At 43.8% G+C, this 23323-nt stretch overlaps 1 protein-coding gene across 1 annotated transcript in view; it reads left to right on the top strand.

The window, feature by feature from the left end:
• Positions 1-821: 821 nt before the first annotated feature.
• Positions 822-23323, top strand: part of LOC124553231 — a 44116-nt gene continuing 21614 nt past the window's right edge. The window contains exons 1-3 of the mRNA XM_047127121.1: positions 822-834; positions 5741-5967; positions 22972-23113. Coding sequence (XP_046983077.1) covers positions 822-834; positions 5741-5967; positions 22972-23113 — 382 coding nt within the window. The remainder of the gene's footprint in view (positions 835-5740; positions 5968-22971; positions 23114-23323) is intronic.

Below are 23323 nucleotides of genomic sequence, written 5' to 3'. Positions count from 1 at the left end.
ATCTTCCCTGCTGATGGTTCTGTTCGAAACTTCTTTGGTTTTGGTGACGAGGAATGGCGCCATTCCTTGTTCGCTGTCTTCGTTTCCGGTTCGTGGAAGTGAACCCAGGTTTCGTTCCCAGTAACGATTCTTGCAAGGAAGCCATCACCTTCTCGTTCAAAGCTCCGAAGAAGTTCTTCACAAGTATCAACACGTCGTTCTCTCATTTCAGGAGTCAACTGCCGTGGCACCCATCTTGCAGACACTTAATGAAACTGGAGCACATTATGCACAATGTCTTGTGCTGACCCACGACTAATCTGTAAACATGGTGCGAAGTCATTCAGTGTCACTCGGCGGTTTTCCTTCACTATGGCTTCAGCTGCTGCAATGTTCTGTGGAGTCACTACTCGTTGTGCCTGACCTGGACGAGGAGCATCTTCCACCGAAGTCACACCATTTGCGAACTTCCTACTCCATTCGTAGACTTGCTGTTGCAACAAACGTGCATTACCGTACGGAACCTTCATTCGTCGATGAATTACAATAGGTTTCACACCTTCACTACGCAAAAACCGAATAACTGAACGCTGTTTTTCCCTCGTGCAAGTCGCAAGTGGGGCGACCATCTTTATACTGATACTGCGACGGTATGTGTGCATCTGCACTATGCTGCCAAATACAGGCCATTATGCACGCTGTTTGTAGCACGCTTACCAATTTACAGGATAACGGCGCGAAATTTCGATTTGTTATTACAAATTTAAGGTTTTCATTTGACTCACCCTCGTATTAGGTACGCGTGCTGCCACATGCACACCGATTTTTAATTATTTCAAGCTATGCTTCGTAAAGGTAAGTCTGATTTAGAGTATTTTTCTAAGATAGCTCGGTCTGCGAAAGTTTCTGGAACTAAACAAGCCTCGAAGCAGTCCCAGAGCCGTCGGCCGTTACTTGCAGAACATCACGCGGCAGTAACAGCTGCAGAGACAGACCAGTCACTGACACGCTGCATTTAAGACACTGAGTATCGCAGGTGTCTTACAGCTTCCGAGACACCTGAACACTCTGAGCGACGGCGTTATTTAAATGCGATATAAGAAACAGAGAGACTACGTACCTCTACATGTAAAATGTGGGAAGCATTTAGTGAGTTGCATTTAATTATGAATCATTCAACTGACTACGTTAATCATCGATTAGTCATCTTAGGGAGGATACATCAAAAATGTAAACATCGTAAAGTGTTGAAATAGTAGGAAGAATAGGTTGGTCTGTTTTGTTCTGGAGACGAGATGTCGCTTACATTCCTAGGAAAGCCAGAGGAACCCCTAAAAACTGCATTTTTGACGGAATGTAATGAATCGATGTGTTGTTAAAATATAATTGGGAAATACAATGCATGCTTTGAGATGACTTCATTTGCTACGGGTACGGAGGTAAAAATGCCAGGTTTTCACCTACTCCTACGATTCAAGGTCAAAATTACCGTAATTGCCTCTTCTCGTCCTCCATGTAATCATCACCATCAGTCCCTACAGACAGACATAATGGAGAATGGGACCAATGAAGCAGCCTGTAGGGACAAATATATCCGAGGCGTGGAAAAAAGAGAATGTTGCATGAACACAATCACCTAATTACCAATTTTAAACTGCATTGGAGAAAATGCCAGGAGGAGATTACAAAGAAGTGATTCACCATGTCCATGCACCGAGGGCTGAACTGTAAAGTCGGTATACTGCTCCGTTATTCATCACAACATAACCACGGGTATGGGAGTACAGCTGCGTGTAACGACTAATTAGTCTATACGGGAGCTTCCTTACAAAACGGTCGTGCAACCCAGCCCTGCTTACTGGTCAAATGAATGGGATTCATACCAAAAACCATTAAGTGGGGATACCGAAGGTAGGCGAAGAGAGCAAAGGAGGGTATAAGATGAACATCAACAAAAGCAAAACGGGCGTAACGGAATGTAGTCGAATTAACTCAGGTGACGCTGAGGAAATTAGATTAGGTTCACATGGCTCTGAGCACTATGCGACTTAACTTCTGAGGTCATCAGTCGCCTAGAGCTTAGAACTAATTAAAGTTCATTAACCTAAGGACATCACACACATCCATGCCCGAGGGAGGATTCGAACCTGCGACCGTAGCGGTCGCTCGGTTCCAGACTGTAGCGCCTAGAACCGCACGGCCACTCCGGCCGGCGAAAAGTTTTGCACAGAAGTAGCATGGAGAGCTGCATCGAACCAGTCTTCAGACTGAAGAACACAACAACAACAACGAAGAGAGCAGTTCCAAAGGCCACAGGCTTCTCTGAGTCGCGTAAGAGCATCAGGGGAACGCTGTAAAGGCCAAACTAGTGTCCGCTATTACTCGATAGCCTATCTATATAGTGTGACGGTCCAGTGAAAAAGTTTGGAATGAGAGATTAAACTAGAGCCACATACGTATTTCATTCTTCCCGTGTGCAATACGCAAAGCATTGAGGAACCCCTCGTGTGTAGTACAAGGGAAAGCAGCCTGTAACAAGCATTCCATCTACATCTACGTACGCACTGCCCTGGCCAACACACGGTGAATGCAGGAGGGTTCAGTCCGCCACTGCTAGTCATTTCCGTTCCACTCGTGAATTTTCTCAGCAGGGTTTCGCGAACAGAACATCGTCTTCATTCCATGAGTTCCAGTTTGACGTCACCAAGCATCTTAGCAACACTCGCTTGTTTATCGAACCTACCGGTAACAATTTCAGGAGCAATCCTCTGATTTGCCTAGACATCTTCCTACAGTTCGACTTGGCGGACGTACCACACACGCGACCAGTACTCAAGAATGGACCGCACAATTCTTCTATACGCGGCCTCCTTTGCAGATGAGCTACACGTTCCTGTAACCGAAGTCGACCATTCGCCTTACTACCTGTTACCGTCCTTACGAGCTCGCTGCATTGCACATCGCTTTGCAGCGCTGCTTCTAGGTATTTCACTGATCGCTTCTTTCGTTACTGCTTCAACATGGATATAGGTTCTCTCTCCCAAAATGTTAGCTGACCACACATACAACAATGTAGATTATAAAAAGACGTTACGAAAATGAACATAGAAAACGCCGCCAACAGTTCCCTATCCACAACAATGCCAACCACAAGATCTCATTTCTTTTACACTTAAGAGCCAAAGAAACTGGTACACCTACCTAATATCGTGTAGGGCCCCCGCGAGCACACAGAAGTGCCGCAACATGACGTCGTATGGACTCGACTGATGTCACTGAAGGGAATTGACACCATGAATCCTGCAGGGCTGAACATAAATCTGAAAGAGTACTACGGCGTGAAGATCTCTTCTGAACAGCACGTTGCAGGGCATCCCAGATATGTTCAATTATGTTCATGTCTGCGGAGTCTGGTGGCTAACGGAAGTGTTTTAATTCAGAAGTGTTCCTGGAGCCGCTCTGTAAAATTGTGGGCATGTGGGGTGTCGCATTGTCCTGCTGGAATTGCCCAAAGCCGTCGGAATGCACAATGGACACGAATGGGGTGCGTGTGATCAGACAGGATGCTTATGTACGTGTCACCTGCCAGAGTCGTATCTAGACGTATCAGGGGTCACATATCACTCCAACTGCACACCCCCCACGTTACAGGTTCTCCAACAGCTTGAACAGTCCCCTACTGACAAGCAAAGGTCCATAGATTCATGAGGTTGTCTCCACACACTCACCCGTCCATCCGATCGATACAATTTGAAACGAGGCTCGTCCGACCAGGCAACATGTTTCCCGTCATCAGCAGTCCTGTGCAGGTTTTGACGGGCTCAGGCGAGGCGTCAAGCTTTGTATCGTGCGGTGACGAGGGTACACGAATGGGCGCTCGCTCCGAAGGCCCATATCGATGACGTTTCGTTGAATGATTCGCACACTGACACTTGTCGATGGCGCAGAATTGAAATCTGCAGCAATTTGCAGAAGGGTGGGGCTTCTGTCACGTTGAACTATTCTCTTCAGTCGTCGTTGGTCCCGTTCTTCCAGGATCTTTTTCCGTTCGCAGCGGTGTCGGAGATTTGACTTTTCCCAGATTCCAGATATTCACGGTACACTAGTGAAATGGTCGTACGGAAAAATCCCCACTTCATCGGTATCTCGGAGATGCTGTGTCCCATCGCTCGAGCGCCGACTGTAACGCCACATTCAAACCCGTCTTGATTAACTGACATTGTAGCAGCAGTAACCGACCTAACAACTGCGTGAGACACTTTTTGTTTATATAGCCGACCACAGCGCCGTATTCTGCCTGTTTACATATTTCTGCATTTGAATACGCATACCTATACCAGTTTCTTTGGCGCTTAAGTGTATAATGCTTCACTAAGCTGAAGCGTAATGTGTCGGAGATAAAAGGTATGGTACTGAATCGACGCTGAAGTGTTTTAACGAATGACATTTGAGACTGTTCTTGAAAATGCTGCAGTATTGAACAAGATTTTTGTTTAAAAAAGACGAGTGATTCCTGTCACACCTCACAAACTGCAGAAAATGTGCAAAATCAGAAAACTGGATGAAGCAGGAGTGCTAATCCCGTAAGTTTAGCAGCAGAAAAACTTCTATGAAGTACTGGTGGAGGTAAAGCTGTGAGGAGGGGTCGTGCTTGGGTGGCTCAGTCCGGAGAGCAAAAAGTAAAGTTCCTGAGTTCGAGTCCTGGTCGGGCTCGCAGTATCATTCCTTCAGGAAATTCCAAGTAGCTGGTTTGCTGTACACCAAAGTGGTCGCTAAATTATGGATGTGGAAGCCCACATTTGGTTACTAGATTCGTAACACCAGAAGGTATAGAAAATAACTAATTTGTACTTTCCGTGTGTATTCTGAATACAGGCAGATTATATGATTACGTTGTTAGCTGATTGATGACTATGCAGGGTACAAGCTGTAGTACACAGAGCCTCCAGTTGTGCCACCAACACTGGCTGTGATCTGACTGGACGTTGAGTCGAACTAAAGCTTAGCTGACAGGTATAGTTACATCATACCCCTCTCCAAATTTGTACCAGAGTTCAATGGCTGGTGAGTTTTGACGTGCTCGTTTCTTAGCAACACGTGACAAGGTGCTTTCAATGGGTGAGAGATCTGCAGGACGTGCCCAACACTCTCTGTATTGATGTACGTTTGGAGAGCATGGGTAACATAGAATGAGATTTTCACTCTGCAGCAGAGTGTGCTCAGATATGAAACTTCCTGGCAGATTAAAACTATGTGCCTGATTGAGACTCGAACTCTGGACCTGAAACTTCCTTGCAGATAAAATCGGTGTGCCCGACTGGGACTCGAACTCGGGACCTTTGGCTTTCGTGGGCAAGTGCTCTACCAATTGAGGACTTGCCCCCGAATTCAAAGATCCCGAGTTCGTCCGGCACACGATTTTCATCTGTCAGGAACTTAATATTTTGCTGGAGGCAGAATGATGCAGGTCTCGAAGATAGAGAACACTGACCAGTCTTAACATGTCAGAAATTTAACGATTGTTGTGAAAGTTTTCAGCCATTTACTGTGTAGCAAATGGCTCCGCGTACGAAGACACCAGGTGCCGGAGATATATGAGAGCGACCAGTTCAACCTGTCAACCTTCGGTCTCGGTGGAGTCGATTTTTTTTGTGTTGCAATTTCAATGGCTGCTAGTGGCCGTCTAGACAGTAGTAGTCAACAAGAACCTGTCTGATCAGTCAGTGTGCCAGCCTAATGGGTACTGGAAATCGTTTCGCAGGAAATTATTATCTGTTCGAAACGTGCGAGAACCTGGAGGCGCCGTCCGTCGCGGTGCCGGCCGCCACACGGCTGGTGCCGCGCAGAGGCCACGAGCCGCCGCCCGCGGAGGACGAGGAGTGCGGCCGCGCCCTCGCGGAGGTTCGCCACCTCACGGAGGACAGCTCCAGGGAACTCACCAGGGGCCTCATTCGCGGCGTCGCTGCCGACTGCATTCGCTCTTGCTCTGTACAAGGGTACGTACGCCACTGAAAGAACCAACCCATAGTCGTACGTGTAATCCTCTTCTCCAGTTCTCATATTTGTTCTCTAAGCTATGTTTACTACCTCTATTTTCCGAGACTAATATTAGTTAGTGAGTAGACGGGACGAATCTTTGGTCATGTAGGAGACATCAAGGTAACACCTTGTGACACCGGCTGAGAACTTGATAATGACCGCTGGAGTTCATAAGACTCTTCAAATTTGCCATACGGAGCTGAACTTCCCATAAAGTTACCAGTTGAGCAGGTGGGGAATAGCAAAGGGAGAAGAGAGGAATCAGAGTAGCAAAGGCATTGATGAAACAGAAGGCTGTGTAGAGCTGGAGTGGGAGCAGGAATGGGATAGGAGTGTGGAGCAAAAGGAATAGCAAAGTCTCAGCCAGGGGGCTTATGGGAAGGTAAGATAATTGCAGGAGAATTCCCACCAGCTCAGTTAGGAAAAAGCTGGTGCTGTTAGTAAGGATCCAGATGGTCCAGGCTGTGAAGCAGTCACTGAACTGAGGTCTAATGTATTAGGCAGCATATTCAGCAAATGGGTGTCCAGCTGCGAACTGACAGCTTGTTTTTTGTCATGTCCCCATCATATTCCTGCGTGTTCCCACAAGCGACACAGCACCCTCCCCCACCGCTATCTTGCTATCCTTCCTCCTTCCCCACCCTCCTCCTTACTACCAACACTCACGGATTGCTTCTCCCATCAGACACAGTGTTAGTCATATGTGTGTAGATGAATTTACAGTTCTACCTTGCAACAATACTTCTGTACTGAGTGGTCCACCGAATGGGACAAGTCCACAAAGTACACATGATTTTGGATCTGCTGGTAAGTAATAACATGACACGAACTGTCATCATGACAAGAGGCCACGCACGATGATTAGTCACAACATTCAACCAGTCGAAAACTTGGCACCCTCCATCGTCCCACTTACCATTTCGAGTTGGGGTGATGATGTATTGCACTGCGTTAGCTTTGCTTATTATGTATCATCTTTTAAGTCTGTGTAGATTGTCACAAAACAAAATATACTTCATGAATGTCAAACAGACTCACTTCCTATGAAACTGTATTTCATGGCAGTTTGTTAACTGGGAATGAGCAAGAAAAGCTTGTTATGCCATAGAGGTGAAGCACCAATTTTTTGCCTGTCCAGTTTCTTGTCATACCTGGCGCGGTCTCACTGAAGAACGTTGCCATCCTCTCTGCTCCATTTTTTGGCTGCAGTGACGTCAGACAGTTCACTGAAGGACAAATAATGCTTTTCATACTATAATGGCCTAATTCGATGGCCCCACTGAAACACTCTCCTGACCATCCATTAAATAATTTTTTATACCTCCCAACGCTGACAACGTGTAATTCTATGAGGGACTGTTTTTCCTTTCAATTCTACACTGTCTGTGACTGTTTCTCCTGTTAGCACCTCAGGGGGTATCTGTCTCTGCAAACTACACACTATTTTTTCACCTGACACGACAAGCCAAACTACTGCCACGATGACTTGGGATTTTTGTGGGCACTGTCTTCCTCCTGCGCTTCAATGATTTCTTGTAGCTGTCATATTCTGAAAATTAGGCAGTTAGAAACAAAATTCTAATCCCTCTTGATCCCAGGTTTGGATCATGATGTAGTTTTCGCTAACCTCTCTTTAATAAAAGTTTACATCCATCTACATACACTATGTGATCAAATGTATCGGGACACCCCCAAAAACAAACGTTATTCATGTTACGTGCATTATGCTGCCACCTACTGCCGGGTACTCAATATCAGCAAACTCAGTAGTAATTAGACAGCGTGAGAGAGAAGAATGGAGCGCTCTGCGGAACTCAGGGATTTGGAACCTGGTCAGGTCGTTGGGTGTCACTTGCGTCATACGTCTGTACGCGAGATTTCCACACTCCTAAAGATCTCTATGACCACTGTTTACAATTTGATAGTGAAGTGGGAATGGGAAGTGGGCACGTACAGCACAAAAGCGTACAGGCCGACTTCTTCTGACTGCCGACAGTTGAAGAGGATCGTAATGTGTAATAGGCAGACATCTATCCAGACCATCACACAGGAATTCCAAACTGCATCAGGATCCACTGCAAGTACTATGACAGTTTGGCAGGAGGATTTCATTGTCGAGAGACTGCTCATAAGCCACACATCACACCAGTAAATGCCAAACGACGCCTCGCTTGGGGTAAGAAGCGTAAACATTGGACAGTTGAACAGTGAGAGAGACAAACCACGGTACACAATGTGGCGATCCGATGGCAGTGTGTGGGATGGCGAATGCCCAGTGAACGTCATCTGCCAGCGTGTGTAGTGCTAACAGTGAAATTCTGAGGCGTTGGTGTTGTGGTGTGGTCGTGTTTTTCATGGACAGCTTGTTGTTTTGCTTGGCACTATCACATCACAGGCCTACATTGATGTTTTAAGCACCTTCTCGCTTCCCACTGTTGAAGAGCAATTCGGTGATGGCTACTGTATCTTTCAACACGATCGAGCATCTGTTCATAATGCACGGCCTCTGGCGAAGTGGTTAAACGACAATAACATCCCCGTAATGGACTGGTCTGCACAGAGTCCTGATCTGAATCCTACAGAACACTTTTCGGATGTTTTGGAACGCCGACTTCGTCCCAGGCCTCACCGACCGACACCGATACCTCTCTGAGAGCAGCACTCCGTGAAGAACGGGCTGCCATTCCCAAAGAAACCTTCCAGCACCTGATTGATCGTATACCTGCGATAGTGGAAGCTGTCATAAAGGCTAAGGTTGGGGCAACACCATATTGAATTCCAGCATTACTGGTGGAGGGCGCCACGAACTTGTAAGTCATTTTCAGCAAGGTGTCCGAATACTTTTGATCATATAGTGTAGGTTTCCTCTCCTTCCTACTCTTAACCATTATTTTAATTTGCAAACTTAATCACAGTGAATAGAACGTGTGTAGTAAGATGACGCATCACATGTATGACATTCACTGACAGCAGCAGGTGTGAAACGACTCATCATTCACTCAGAGTGACAGTCGTTCTCAGTCCTGGCGGTTAGAGTCTCTTTAAGAACAGTACTGTTACGCTGACTTTTGTCGCTATGACTGCCACATCGTTCCCTCCAGACACATGCACAGTGAGCGTTGACAAACCAGTACCTTGGGTAACTTCATTCATGGTCTGTTAATGTGCATGTGCAAAAATGATAGATGACTTCTGCCATTCCGTAAGATCTACACGTCGACCCATCTTAATCTACTGATCTGTCACAAGCGACCTGCACGACCACACCGCGATTACCACCTCAGTGTTGTGGCTGAGGTCAGTGGCGGAGGGTCACGTGACTGCATGGTACCAGTCCTGCAACATTTTTAGTACACCTATTTTGGCTAATAGTGAGCATCGTGTTAGAAATCACGTTGTGATTGCCCACTTTGTTTTTAATTTCACTCAGAAAAGTTATCAACAGGTTAATTTCTTTCTACAAAGACCAAAGCAGATCAATGCTCAGTTTGTAGACCTGGTATAGAAGGGGTCTGTGTTCGTTTCCAAGTACTGCGAAGTATTTTACCTCGGAGGATTGGAATGGGGTGCCGTCAGCCTCGTGATGTCATTTCACGAGCTGATTGCGTCCGAAAGACCGGCTCCAGATCCTGGATGTCGACAGTGTGCTGGAGAGCGGTGTGGCGGTCGCACACTCCTCCATGCCCCTCCCACGACGCCACTGGCAGAAGATGACGCGGCGACTGCTCTGTCCCCACTGGGGCGCCAGGACAAGAGCCCAGAGTTTGTTAGCGTAAGTTTATTCATACTGCTAGTGACATTCATATATGAGTGAGGCTACGACAACTGCTCACCGAATATTTATAAATCTCGTGCCTTAGTTCCCCATTCGGACATAATTTTATTCTAAAATCATAAAGGAAACACCTTCCTGATGTTCGGCAGCTGTTTTTAGCTTAATCACAAACTGGCTTTTAGCTCCTTAACTCATCGTCAAGTGTCAACGTGACGCTGACCTACAAACTGAGAGCCGGATTGTGATTAAATAAACACCAAGAAAGTGTTTGCAGTACGATTTTCCTGTCGTGTTCTGTCAAACACTGAGTATCGTTAATTCATTTTCTTTCCTTTCAAATGGTCTTATATCTCAACGATATTAAATCCTAGAAAACAAAGTTACCTGTCCTTAGGTTATTAAGTGAACAAATCAGTCTGAACTGTGAAATTTAAAGGTGTAACTAAATTAGGAAATGAGTCACTAGAAGTAGCTGACGACTTCTGATACTTGGACAGTAAAATTACTGAGCTCGGAAGAGGTAGATCTACATCTATGTGATTACTCCGCTATTCACAATAACGTGCCGGGCAGAGGCTTCAATGAACCACCTTCAAGCTGCTTCTCTACCGTCCCATTCTCGAACGGTGCGCGAGAAAAACGAGCACTTAAATTCTTCTGTGCGAGCCCTGATTTCTCTTACCTTATACTGATGATCGTTTCTCCCTATGTAGGTGTGTGACAACAGAACGTTTCCGCAATCGACGGAGAGAACTGTTGATTGAAATTTCAGGAGAACATCCCGTCCCAGCGAAGGACGCCTTTATTTTAATGATTGCCACTCCAATTGACGTATGATGTCTGTGACACTATCTCCCCTATTTCGCGATAATACAAAACGAGCTGCCCTTCTTTGTACTTTTTCGACGTCATCCGTCAGTCCCACCTGATGCTGACCCCACACCGACAGCAGTACTCCAGAATAGGGCGGACAAGCGTGGTGTAAGCAGTCTCTTTACTCGACCTGTCGCACCTTCTAAGCGTTCTGCCAATGAATCGCCGTGTTTGGTTTGCTCTACTCACAACATTATCTATGTGATTGTTCCAATTTAGCTTCTTTGCAATTGTAATCCCTAAGTATTTAGTTGAATTTGCAGCCTTCAGATTTGTGTGACTTATCGCGTAATCGAAATTCTTCAGATTTGTTTGACTTATCGCGTAATCGAAATTTAGACGAGTTCTTTTATTACTCGTGTGAATAGCTCCACACTTTTATTTATTCAGGGTCAACAGCCACTTTTCGCACCACACATATATCATATCTACTTAATTTTGCAGTTCGTTTTGGTCATTTGACGACTTTACAAGACGGGAAATGACTGGATCATCTGCAGACACACTAAGAGGACTACTCAGATTGTCTCCTATGTCGTTAATATAGATCAGGAACAGTAGAGGGCCTGTAACACTTACTTGGGGAACGCCGGATATTACTTCTGTTTTACTCTATTACTTTCCGTCTGTTACTACTAACTGACCTTTCTGACAGGAAATCACGAATCCAGTTGTGTTTCACAAGAACGATATTTTCTGAAGCCGTGCTATGTGTCAATAAATCGTTTTCTTCGAGGTAATTCGTAATTTTCTAATACAGTATATGTTCCGAGACCCAACTTCAAATCGACGTTAGTGATAAGGGCCTGTATTGAGCTGATTAATCCTATTTCCCTTTTTGGGTATTGGTGCTACTTGAGCAATTTTCCAGTCTTTAGGTACAGATCTTTCTATGAGCTAAATATGGGGCTATTGTATCAGCTTACTCTGAAAGGAACTTGACTGGTATTCAGTCTGGTCTGGAGGCCTTGCCTTTTTTAAGTGAGTTAAGCTGCTTCGTTACACCGAGGATATCTACTTCTATGTTTCTCATCTCGGCAGTTGTTCTTGATTGGAATTCAGGAATATTTACTTCGTCCTCTTTGGTGAAGGAGTTTCGGAAACTCTGCTTTAGTGGCACAGTCATCAGTGTATACACCGTTTTTATAGCGCAGTGAAGGTACTGGTTGCGTCTTGCCACTGGTGTGCTTTATGTATGACTAAAATCTCTTCGGGTTTTCTGCCAGATTCCGAGACAGAGTTTCGTTGTGGAAATTATTAAAAGCATCTCGCATTGAAGTACGCGCTATATTTCGAACTTCTGTAAGACTTCGCCAGTCTTGGGGATTTTGCGTTCTTTTAAATTTGGCATGCTTTTACCGTTGCGTCTGCAACAACGATCTGACCCGTTTTGTGTACCATGGGGGATCAGTACTATCACTTATTAATTTATGTGTTATATATCTCTCAGTTGCCGTCGGTACTATGTTTGATATCATTCCACATCTTTTCTACGCTTACATAATCAGATGGGAAGGACTGGAGACTGTCTCTTTAAAAGACGTTAAGAGCTTTTTTATCAGGTTTTTTAAATAGGTATACTTTGCGTTTCTTTTTGATGGTTGTAGGTGTTACGGTATTCAGCCTAGCAGCAACTACCTTGTGGTCGCTAATCCCTGTTTCGACATGACACTATTTGTGCAGGATTTGTTGCTAACAGGTCAAGTATGCTTTCGAAACAATTTACTCTTCGAGTGGGCTCATTAACTAATTGTTCAAAATAATTATTTGTGAAAGCATTCAGTAAAATTTCGGATGACGTTTTATGTCTGCAGCAGGCTTTAATCGTATAATTTTTCCAGCATATCGAGGCTAGATTAAAGTCACCACCGACTATAATTTTATGAGTGGGGTGCTTATTGGAAATGAGACTCAAGTTTTCTTTGAACTGTTCAGCAACTATATCTTCTGAGTCGGGGGTAGGTAAAACGATCCTATTAATAGTTTAGTCCGATTGTCAAGTACAACCTCTACCCATACTATTTCGCAGGAACTATCTACTTCAATTTCGCCACAAGGCAAACTACTTCTGACTCCGATAAATACTTCACTACCAACTGTGTTTAATCTATCCTTTTTGAAAGGTCGATTGAAAAATTTTCGGCTGAACTTATTTCCGGCTTTAGCCAGCTTTCCGCACTATTTCAGCTTCAACGCTTTCTATTAGGGCTTTCTGGTTCTTTCCCAAAACAGCTACGACAATTTGCAACTACAATACCAACTGTTGCCAGAATTGCCTTACTGTGTTTTACCTGCCCGTTTTTAGACAAACTCCTTTTCTGTGGTTTCCTGAGACCCTCTAACCTAAAAAAGACCCTCTAACCTAAAAAAGAAAAAACAGGAATCAGTATAGAAGAGATACGGGATCCAGTATTATTATCGGAATTTAAAGAGTTTGGGAAGACTTAAGATCAAATAAAGCAAAAGGGGATAGATAACACTCCATCGAAATTTTTAAAATCATTGGGGAAGTCGAAAGTAAACGATTATTCACGTTGGTGTGTAGAATGTATGAGTTTGAGGACATTCTATCTGACTTTTGAAGAAGCATCATCAACATAATTCTGAAGATTGCAAGACCCGACAAGTGCGAGAATTATCGCACAATCATCTTAACATCTGATAATCCAAATTTCTGACTAGAATAATATTCAGAAGAAACAAAATTAAAATGGAGGATCCATTAGATGACTGTCACCTTGGCTTTAGGAAAGGTAAACCACTAGAGAGGCAATTCTGACGTTGCGGTTGATAATGGAAGCAAGGAAGAAAAAGTCAAGACACTTTCATTGGATTTGTTGACCTGGAAAAAGCGTTCGACGAGGTCAAATGGTGTAAGATGTCCGAAATTCTGAGTAAAATAAGGGTAAGCTATAGTGAAGAGCGGGTAGTATACGACATGTACAAGGATCAACAGGGAACAATGAGAGTGGAAGACAGGGATGTACTCTTTCGCCCCTACTGCTGAATCTATTCTTCGTAAAAGCAGTGATGGAAATAAGAGAAAGGTTAAAGAGTGAAATTAAAATTAAAGGCGAAAGGATATCAAAAATAACATTTGCTGATGACCTTTCTGTCTTCAGTGAAAGTGATCAAGTTTTACAGGATTTTCTGAGTGGAATGAACAGTGTAATGAGTGCAGAATATGGACTGAGAGTAAATTGAAGAAAGACGAAAGTAGCAGAAATGAGAACAGCGACGAACTTAACATCAAAATTGGCGGTCAAATTAAGGAATTCTGTTACCTAGGCAGAAAAATAACCCATGACAGACGGAGCAAAAAAGGACAAAAAAAGCAGACTAGCATAGGCGAAAAGAGCATTTCTTCCCAAGAGGAGTGTGTCAGTATCAGACATAGGCCATAATTTGTGAAAGATATTTCTGAAAATGTACGTTCGGAGCATAGGATTGTATGGCAAGTGAAACACGGACTTTCGGAAAACCGGAAAAGAAGAGTATCGAAGCATTTGAAATGTGGTGCTACAGAAGACTGCTGAAAATTAGGTTGATGAGGTAAGGAATGAGGTGGTTCTCTGGTGAGTCGGTTAGGAGAGGAATATATTCGAGCACTGACAGGAAGAGGAGACAAGACTGTAGGACATCTTTTAAGATATTGGGGAATAGCTTCTATGGTACTAGAGGGAGCTGTCGACGGTAGAAATTACGAGGGCAGTTCAATGAGTAATGCAACACATTTTTTTTCTCGGCCAATTTTGGTTGAAAAAACCGGAAATTTCTTGTGAAATATTTTCAAACATTCCCGCTTCGTCTCGCATAGTTTCATTGACTTCCGACAGGTGGCAGCGCTGTATGGAGCTGTTAAAATGGCGTCTGTAGCGGATGTGCGTTGCAAACAACGGGCAGTGATCGAGTTTCTTTTGGCGGAAAACGAGGGCATCTCAGATATTCATAGGCGCTTGCAGAATGTCTACGGTGATATGGCAGTGGACAAAAGCACGGTGAGTCGTTGGGCAAAGCGTGTGTCATCATCGCCGCAAGGTCAAGCAAGACTGTCTGATCTCCCGCGTGCGGGCCGGCTGTGCACAGCTGTGACTCATGCAATGGCGGAGCGTGCGAACACACTCGTTCGAGATGATCGATGGATCACCATCAAACAACTCAGTGCTCAACTTGACATCTCTGTTGGTAGTGCTGTCACAATTGTTCACCAGTTGCGATATTCAAAGGTTTGTTCCCGCTGGGTCCCTCGTTGTCTAACCGAACACCATGAAGAGCAAAGGAGAACCATCTGTGCGGAATTGCTTGCTCGTCATGTGGCTGAGGGTGACAATTTTTTGTCAAAGATTGTTACAGGCGATGAAACCTGGGTTCATCACTTCGAACCAGAAACAAAACGGCAATCAATCGAGTGGCGCCACACCCACTCCCCTACCAAGAAAAAGTTTAAAGCCATACCCTCAGCCGGTAAAGTCATGGTTACAGTCTTCTGGGACGCTGAAGGGGTTATTCTGTTCGATGTCCTTCCCCATGGTCAAACGATCAACTCGGAAGTGTATTGTGCTACTCTTCAGAAATTGAAGAAACGACTTCAGCGTGTTCGTAGGCACAAAAATCTGAACGAACTTCTCCTTCTTCATGACAACGCAAGACCTCACACAAGTCTTCGCACCCGAGAGGAGCTCACAAAACTTCAGTGCACTGTTCTTCCTCATGCACCCTACAGCCCCGATCTCGCACCGTCGGATTTCCATATGTTTGGCCCAATGAAGGACGCAATTCGTGGGAGGCACTACGCGGATGATGAAGAAGTTATTGATGCAGTACGACGTTGGCTCCGACATCGACCAGTGGAATGGTACCGTGCAGGCATACAGGCCCTCATTTCAAGGTGGTGTAAGGCCGCAGCATTGAATGGAGATTACGTTGAAAAATAATGTTGTGTAGCTAAAAGATTGGGGAATAACCTGGTGTATTTCAATGCTGAATAAAACAAATCCTGTCTCATAAAAAAAATATGTTGCATTACTTATTGAACTGCCCTCGTATAAAGAGATGCAGAGATTGGAGTACATCCAGCAAATAATTAAAGACAAATGTTGGAAGTACTACTCTAAAATGGAGAGATTAGCACAGGAGAGGAACTCATGGTGAGGTGCTTCAAACTAGTCAGAAACCTGGTGGCTTAAAAAAAAGTGCCTGTCGTTTAAGAATATAGTATACCACCAGACACGAGAACACACTGTGTCCTGATGCATTACTCACACCACCATTGTAAGAGTTGAACACCAGAAAAGACATGTTCATTCACAAGAAAGTGCATGTTCCTACTTCAATTTAATCAGCATGTCCCCTATAAACTAAAAGCTACTTCCTCCAGAATATAATTTATTCAGTTGCTAATTCGAGTGTGTAAAGATAGTGTCTATCCCATACACAAGAAAAACGTGTCCAGAGTCATCTGCTGCAGCTGTTACATTGTCATTAAGGTATATTAGAAAATGAAACGGCTCTAGCATGTCAAGTTACTTAGTGACGTGTTCCACACATCATAGTCACGATAGATAAATAAATAAAAGTTTTGATGTGAACTGTCTCATTCGAAGAAAAATAAGACACAGTTTTTTAAACCAAAATATACTATTCACATGACTACGTGCTATGCACTTGAAGAATTCCTCCATGGAATAAAAGGGATTGTTAAGGAGACACATGTTGAATCTACATTGAAAAACTCTTCTATGATCTGAAATTTTTTTTCAGATGGTGTATATTTCAGTTTTTCTGTGCCAAGGTTGCATGAAGGGCAAAGCAAATGCTTGTAGTGTTATGAATATCTCTGTTACTTTCAAACTCGGATTCACTGATTGTAACAAATTTTAAAGTTCATAAATGAATTACGAGGCTTTGATTAATATTCTCGGGTTATTAGAGGGATACTTGCTGGACGTATGTGTGAGGACCACTCACATAATTGTAATTAATTTCTTTGGGGAAATGAATACGTTTTGCCTCTGTGAGAGCTTAGGCAAGAATATTTTCCATTAAGACATCAGTGAATGGAAATATGGAAAGTATATCAACTTACTGACTTCTATATCTCCAGAGTTTGCAACAGTAAACAAAGCTAAACATTTTAGCAAGTCTACTCAACGGGTTTTCCAGTTGAACTTTTCATCAGTGAATGGAAATATGGAAAGTATATCAACTTACTGACTTCTATATCTCCAGAGTTTGCAACAGTAAACAAAGCTAAACATTTTAGCAAGTCTACTCAATGGGTTTTCCAGTTGAACTTTTCATCAGTATGGGCACTCAACTATTTATAACTTCTACACTGTTAATTATTTCTGGTCTGTATTTTCGGTTAATAAGTGGTAGGATGCTTTTGACAGTACAAAACTAGTTGGTGTGTGTGTGTGTGTGTGTGTGTGTGTGTGTGAGAGAGAGAGTGTTTTCAAATATTACAGGTAGCCCATTAGTGGCAACAAGTAAGTAACTTTTACAAAAGCGCAATTTACTATTTTTTCTGCTGATGATTTTTAACTAGCCTCCACAATAATGCATGTATCACCTGTGAACATCACTAATTCTGTCTGCTGATGCCAGTAAAATAATAGATCATTAACATGAAGCCAGAACAGTAGTGAGTACATTTATCAGCCAGTTAATAAGAGCAGGAATTGCTGTGTTCATGAACATGGGTATGTACCAAGGAATAAAAATGTCCAATAGATTACTTAAGAAGACAAAAGAGACTATAAACGAAAATATTTACAGAGGCAATTAATAACCACCTGTTAAGCAGTAAGTTCTATACAGTGAAGGATTACTTGATAACACAAAGGTTTCCTAACAATGTAACACAAGTAAATAATAATAACACACCACAGTCATATAACAGCACATTTTCGATCTGCATTTTGTTTTTATGGAAAACTTCATCTCAAAGTTCTGTACTGGAAAATACTGACATGCCTCTGAGCCTAATATCTCACTCATTGTGGAGGGATGTTAGCTCAGTATTTTCCGGCAAGCCAATGGGAAGTTATGGTACATGAAATTAAAACCTAACATCATCGTCATACTGTTGATTGCAGTTGATATTGTGTACGTAGAGTATGCAGGTCTGTTGCTAAGAGATGAACGGACAGTACACCACCAGTCTGCTCTATTCACCACCCAGATATTCTAACTTCAGTATTCTGTGTCCCCATATGGTTTCTGCTATGAGGTCCCGGCTGACTAACTGCCCCTTCTTGTCAAACTAGATGTGCAGATATCTAAATGTCTGTCCATAAGAATCGTAAGACTTATGTTTGTTGTCTTCAAGCTGTAAAACAATGACATGTACAACATCCTTAAAACATTGATCCACACAGGCATAAAACTACCATTCCAGCTGTTACATGAACCAGGTTGAGCATGCTTTAGACATGGTGAAAGTGTGGGTCCACCATCACGAGAACTCTCTGCATACTCCTTCGATGCTGTCAGGAATGCCTCCATGGAAAAGTGTGGTAGGCCTGGGCGGCGATGAATCATCCACTTTGCAGACAGCATGCCAAGAGTCACTAGCAATGTGTCCCACAGAAGCGTGTTAGGGCCCTTGTTGACCATGTTTGGTATTAACGACCTGGGAGCATAATTACAATAATCTCAGGCTTTATGTCAATACTTGCTTACCTTATGTGTCCAGATTGGTAACAGTACTAGAGACCCGATCAGCCAGAACATTATGACCACTGACCTACCAATGATATAAACCCACCCAGGCAATGGAACTGTCACCCTGTGAGGAATAATTGCCAGTCGACACATGCACGGTGCATCTCTAGTATCAGTGAGTATTCTGTCCATGTTTATAATGTGGAAGGCACGTGATATACCTGAGTGTGACCGAGGACAGAGTGTGATGGCCCGGAGGTCCAGCTCGGAAACTGCGCGACTTGTCGGGTGTTCTGGGACTGCAGTGGTGAGTGTGTTCAACATGTGGCGACACCAAAGTGAAAACACATCCACACGTCGTGGGGTTGGGTGGCCACCCATCATTACAGATGTCGTACGTCGTAGGCTGTGCAGACTGGTGAACCAGGACAGGCAGCGAACTGTGGCGGAACTAACATCAAACTTTAGTGCTGGCCAGAGTTCAAGTGTGTCTAGACACACACTGCACCAAACACTCCTAATGACAGGCCTCTGCAGCTGAGAGCCTGTGTCTCTGCAAATGTTAACGACGTCAGCAACTCCGACTGAAATGGGCACACTATCATCGACTCTGGAACTTGGCGCAGTGGTATATTGTGGCATGATCTGTGCATCCCGATACCTTCTTCATCACTCCGCTGGAAGGGCCCCAATCCGTCGTCTTCCAGGGGAACAGTTCCTTGACACGTGTACTGTGGGGTGGAGACAGACTGATGGCGGCTCCATTATGCTTCAGCGAACACTTACATGGAGATCCGTGGGTCCAATGGAGCTCGTGTAAGGCACCATGACCGCCGAGGAGAATAGTATACTGGTTTGCAGACCACATACACCCCTGCACAACGATAATGTTTCCTGACAGCTTTTTTTCAGCTAGATAATGCACTATGTCACATGGCCAGGATACTGACGGAATGGTTCAAGCAACACAGTGACAAGTCCCAATTGGTTTGCTGGCCCTCCAACTCACCAGATCTGAACCTGATCGAACACATCTGGGATGCGATTCAACGTGGCGTCGCAGCTTATGGCCCTCGTCCCCGGAATTTATGGGAATTGGGGATTTGTGTGTGCAGATGTAGTTCCAACTCCGTTCAGCGGCCTACAAAGGCCTCACTGCTTTCATACCATGATAAGGCTCCACTATTATCCATGCCAAACGTGAACGTACAGGCTATAAAGTAGGTAGTCATAATGTTCCGGCTGATAAATGAATTTCCAGTACTGAGACACATGGGTGGCTTTGTCATTTGCCACCATAAAGTATGCCACTACGATCGTTTTGCCTGTTTTTGGGCATATCGTTAGGTCTTGCGTTGCAACACATTCCCAGGAGTTGTTCTTGTTACACCTCCATTTTCCCAGATTGGTATTGCAGTGTGTGATGGTAGTTCTTAAGTGGTGAAGCACCTCCCATGTCGGAAACAACAGATGATTCGCAGCAGCCAGTGGTTCTTCAGGCTTTATGAGCATCTGATCAGTACAGTTTCGCAATAAATTTTTCATCCTATTTCAGGAGGCTCGTTGACAGAATTAGTCCTTCTTATTAAACTCCACTGGGATATCAGTAGCCTGTGCTGTATTTTGTAACCGTATAAATGGTGCCGGTGATAATCGGACTGCAACTTACCTTCTGTTTATGGGTCGAGCTATGTCGAAAGTTGGGTAAATTTGCCGAACTAGCGTTGATTTTAGGAGCCAGACACTACGCGCTCTCTCTCATTGTTTGCCACGTCGGCGTATGTGGCAACTGCAGAGTGGTACCAGGCATTTGTCGCATTCTCAGCTGCAGAGAAACATAGGACGAGAGCTGATGTTCTCAGAATTTGAGGATGGACTCCCCATTTCATGCCGCTGAATTCTTGGATGATGTTATTACTCGCACACACTTTCCCTTAACGTCCAAAATGTCACATTGTTGTCAAGTCGAATACCCAAATATTTCAGCAGTTCATCTCGGTTTAGTTCCTGACCGAGCCTCGCCACTTTAAATTGTGTATGTGCGTCTTTATTTCTAAAGTGAAAGGCACACATCAGAGTTCTACTGGGATTTAATGTGCAGAACTATTCTCCATAGTATGTCTTTGAGAATTCACACCACAAACGATTTTCCTTGTGAGCCCATGGCAATATCGTCGATATATATATATATATATATATATATATATATATATATATATATATATATATATATATATGTATGTATGTATGTGTTTGTGTGTGTGTGTCTGTGTAGACCGGCCGAAGTGGCCGAGCCGTTCTTGGCGCTACAGTTTGGAACCGAGCGACAGCTACGGTCGCAGGTTCGAATTCTGCCTCGGGCATGGATGTGTGTGACGTCCTAAGGTTAGTTAGATTTAAGTTGTTGTCCCATAATGCTCAGAGCCATTTGAGCCAATTTTGTATGTGTGTCATTTTTTCGCCTTGTCCTGTGCCTATTTCTTGTTTGTAGCGTCACATAAAAAGTCTATTTTGAAATAGTTGTTCCTCTAATTTTGTCATTCGGAAGTCCTTGTTATAAAATTTATCGAGCAGCTGTTGGTGACTGACCGTATCATAGCCAGCCGAGAGTTCTGTAAATGCGAGTCCCATTATCTGTTTCTGTCAGAGGTCGTCCTCTATATGTTGAATGAGACTGAGTATTTTACCACAACCACCAAGCATAAATCCTACTGGTTCTGGTATGAATTTGGTCTCTAATGCTACAAAAAGTCTTCCAAAACGTATTTTTTCAATGGCCCCATAGAGATGACACAAATGTGACAAAGGCGACAAGTTTGAGTATCTGTAGGGTTTTTAGCAGGGCTACCACTCTGGCTTTCCTCTAGAGTTTCGGAATGTGCATGCTAGTGATACAGCTATTCATTAACCGTACATTACATTTTAATGCTGTAGTACCAAAATGCTTTATTCCTGTATTGCAGATATCATCCAGGCCAGCAGCCCTGTGTTCCTCCATTTCTTGGTGTGGCAAAGACGTTTGTTTCATTATTCATATCTCGTTCGATTTTCAGTCTTTTTAATTTTATACTTTTCCGTTTAATTGAGGGCGGTAAGATCATCTGCAGGGAGTTACTCTGGTTTGATCAGGTGCTGGAGTTGTAGGATGTCAGGATGTGGTTTCGCCTTAGTGTCGCCTCGCATTGAAGACACTCCCGCAGCACTCCCGGAACATCCGTCGAGTCGTGCAGTTTCTGAAATGCTCGTGCCGAGCCTCTGGGCCATCACAATCCGCCCTTGGAGGAACTCAGATGGACTGCGTGCCTTCCCATTCTACACACAGACAGCTCGCTCACTGATACCGCATGAAACGTGTGTGTGTGTGTGATTAGCACACGTTCCTCGCCAGGTAACGCTGCTACAGTCTGGACGGTTTCATATCGATAGTAGTTTGGTCGTCATAGTGCTTTGATTGACCAGTGCGCTGACTGTGGCCAAACCCAAATAAAATAACTGCTTCTCTAAACATCTACTGTAGGCGTCTCCCTTATCTGTCTCTGTCATTTGTGCTGCACTTATTGAACCTGACAAAGTTTGGCTCAACAGTAAATCAATTGCACAAATTTTCTGGAAATGACTGGGGATTAAATGCAGATATGCTACGCAATGCCCCAGCATGAAAGTGTAGTGACCATTATGCACAACGAGGCCTTCAGAACCGTTAGTGGCACTGCCAGATCAAGTGCCACACAATGGTTGCCTGTCCTATCCAACATTGCTCCTGCTCACCTGATATCTAAACCGACCAAGGTGCAAATTCTGAAGCACCGTATGAACTCAGTTCTAAATACCGTATTCCATAAATCCACTGATTGCACACCTGAAGAAAGTCACACAGGCCACTTTGTGTTTATTTTCGTATCTATCTTCGATGTCACCGAGATGTAGAAAGAATATGGGAATGAACACCCAAAAGGCGCATCTTATTCAGAAACCAACGGTGAAGCGTGCAGAGTCTGATCTGCGTTGTGGTGAATGCTCATGACTCATCTGCACTCGAATGGCGCAAGGGAGATATGGCCACCTCTTGATGAAGTGGTGCCTTTATAGTGAAAGTGTTGCATGTGGCTGTGCTGTGGAGGAACAAATACTTGTAGAGAACTGTCAACGCCATGTTCCGAAACTTAGCCTGAAAGACTTGTGTCAAGTGACACCGAGTGCTATGGTATGATTATGAAATTTGAACATTCACCAATGAACACAATGTATATGTTTGTATATTATATAAGCAGTACGTTAGTAATGATCTACCTATAGTAGAGCCGGTACTTGTTCTATCATTGTATTGGATGAACTTGTGCACAAGTATTCTTGTATTTCAACAAAGACCGCTCACTTTACCAAAACGTGTCAATAGACTCGCATACCATTCACAATTCACGCTGGAATAACTCAATCTAATATCTTTATTCATACCTAATTACTTGGAAGTCAGTGTCGAAGGGCGACCTAAAAACTTGAGAAGTGCCTGGCTGATTTTGGATTCATTGCTCTGTTCAAGAAAAGACGGTCCAGTATAAAAATGTCACTTGTTACATCAGGTGACCGCATTTTATTGTTTAAGGTTGGATAACATGGAATGAAACCTGGAGACACTGCAGACGGATCGGCTGAGGAGTGCGATCCTCACCAAGTTACTGCACGCTGTACAGCAGATCACAAGAGCCATAAACCACAGGAATCGCCTTGTCTTGGATTATAATTGGGAATTTCTTCATAATGACCACAACATCAGCAAAACTGGTGAGCATCTCCTTTGACAGTTTGTTATCTCTATATATTAAGGGCAATGTCCTGAGTGACTCACTCGTCACAATCCAGCCTTAACCACCAAGGATAGAAATTCGAAATTTGGAGAGAGTAAAGAAACAGTGTTTCAGCACTTATAGGAATTGAATTCCTGTGGGGGGAGAAATAGTGTGTGACTGTCTCTTTTTAAAAATAAATCTTTAT

The sequence above is a fragment of the Schistocerca americana genome, chromosome 11 (genome assembly GCF_021461395.2).
Source record: "Schistocerca americana isolate TAMUIC-IGC-003095 chromosome 11, iqSchAmer2.1, whole genome shotgun sequence".
Taxonomy (NCBI): domain Eukaryota; kingdom Metazoa; phylum Arthropoda; class Insecta; order Orthoptera; family Acrididae; genus Schistocerca; species Schistocerca americana.
Note: the sequence above shows the minus strand (reverse complement) of the source record. Positions and strands in the feature narration are given on the sequence as shown.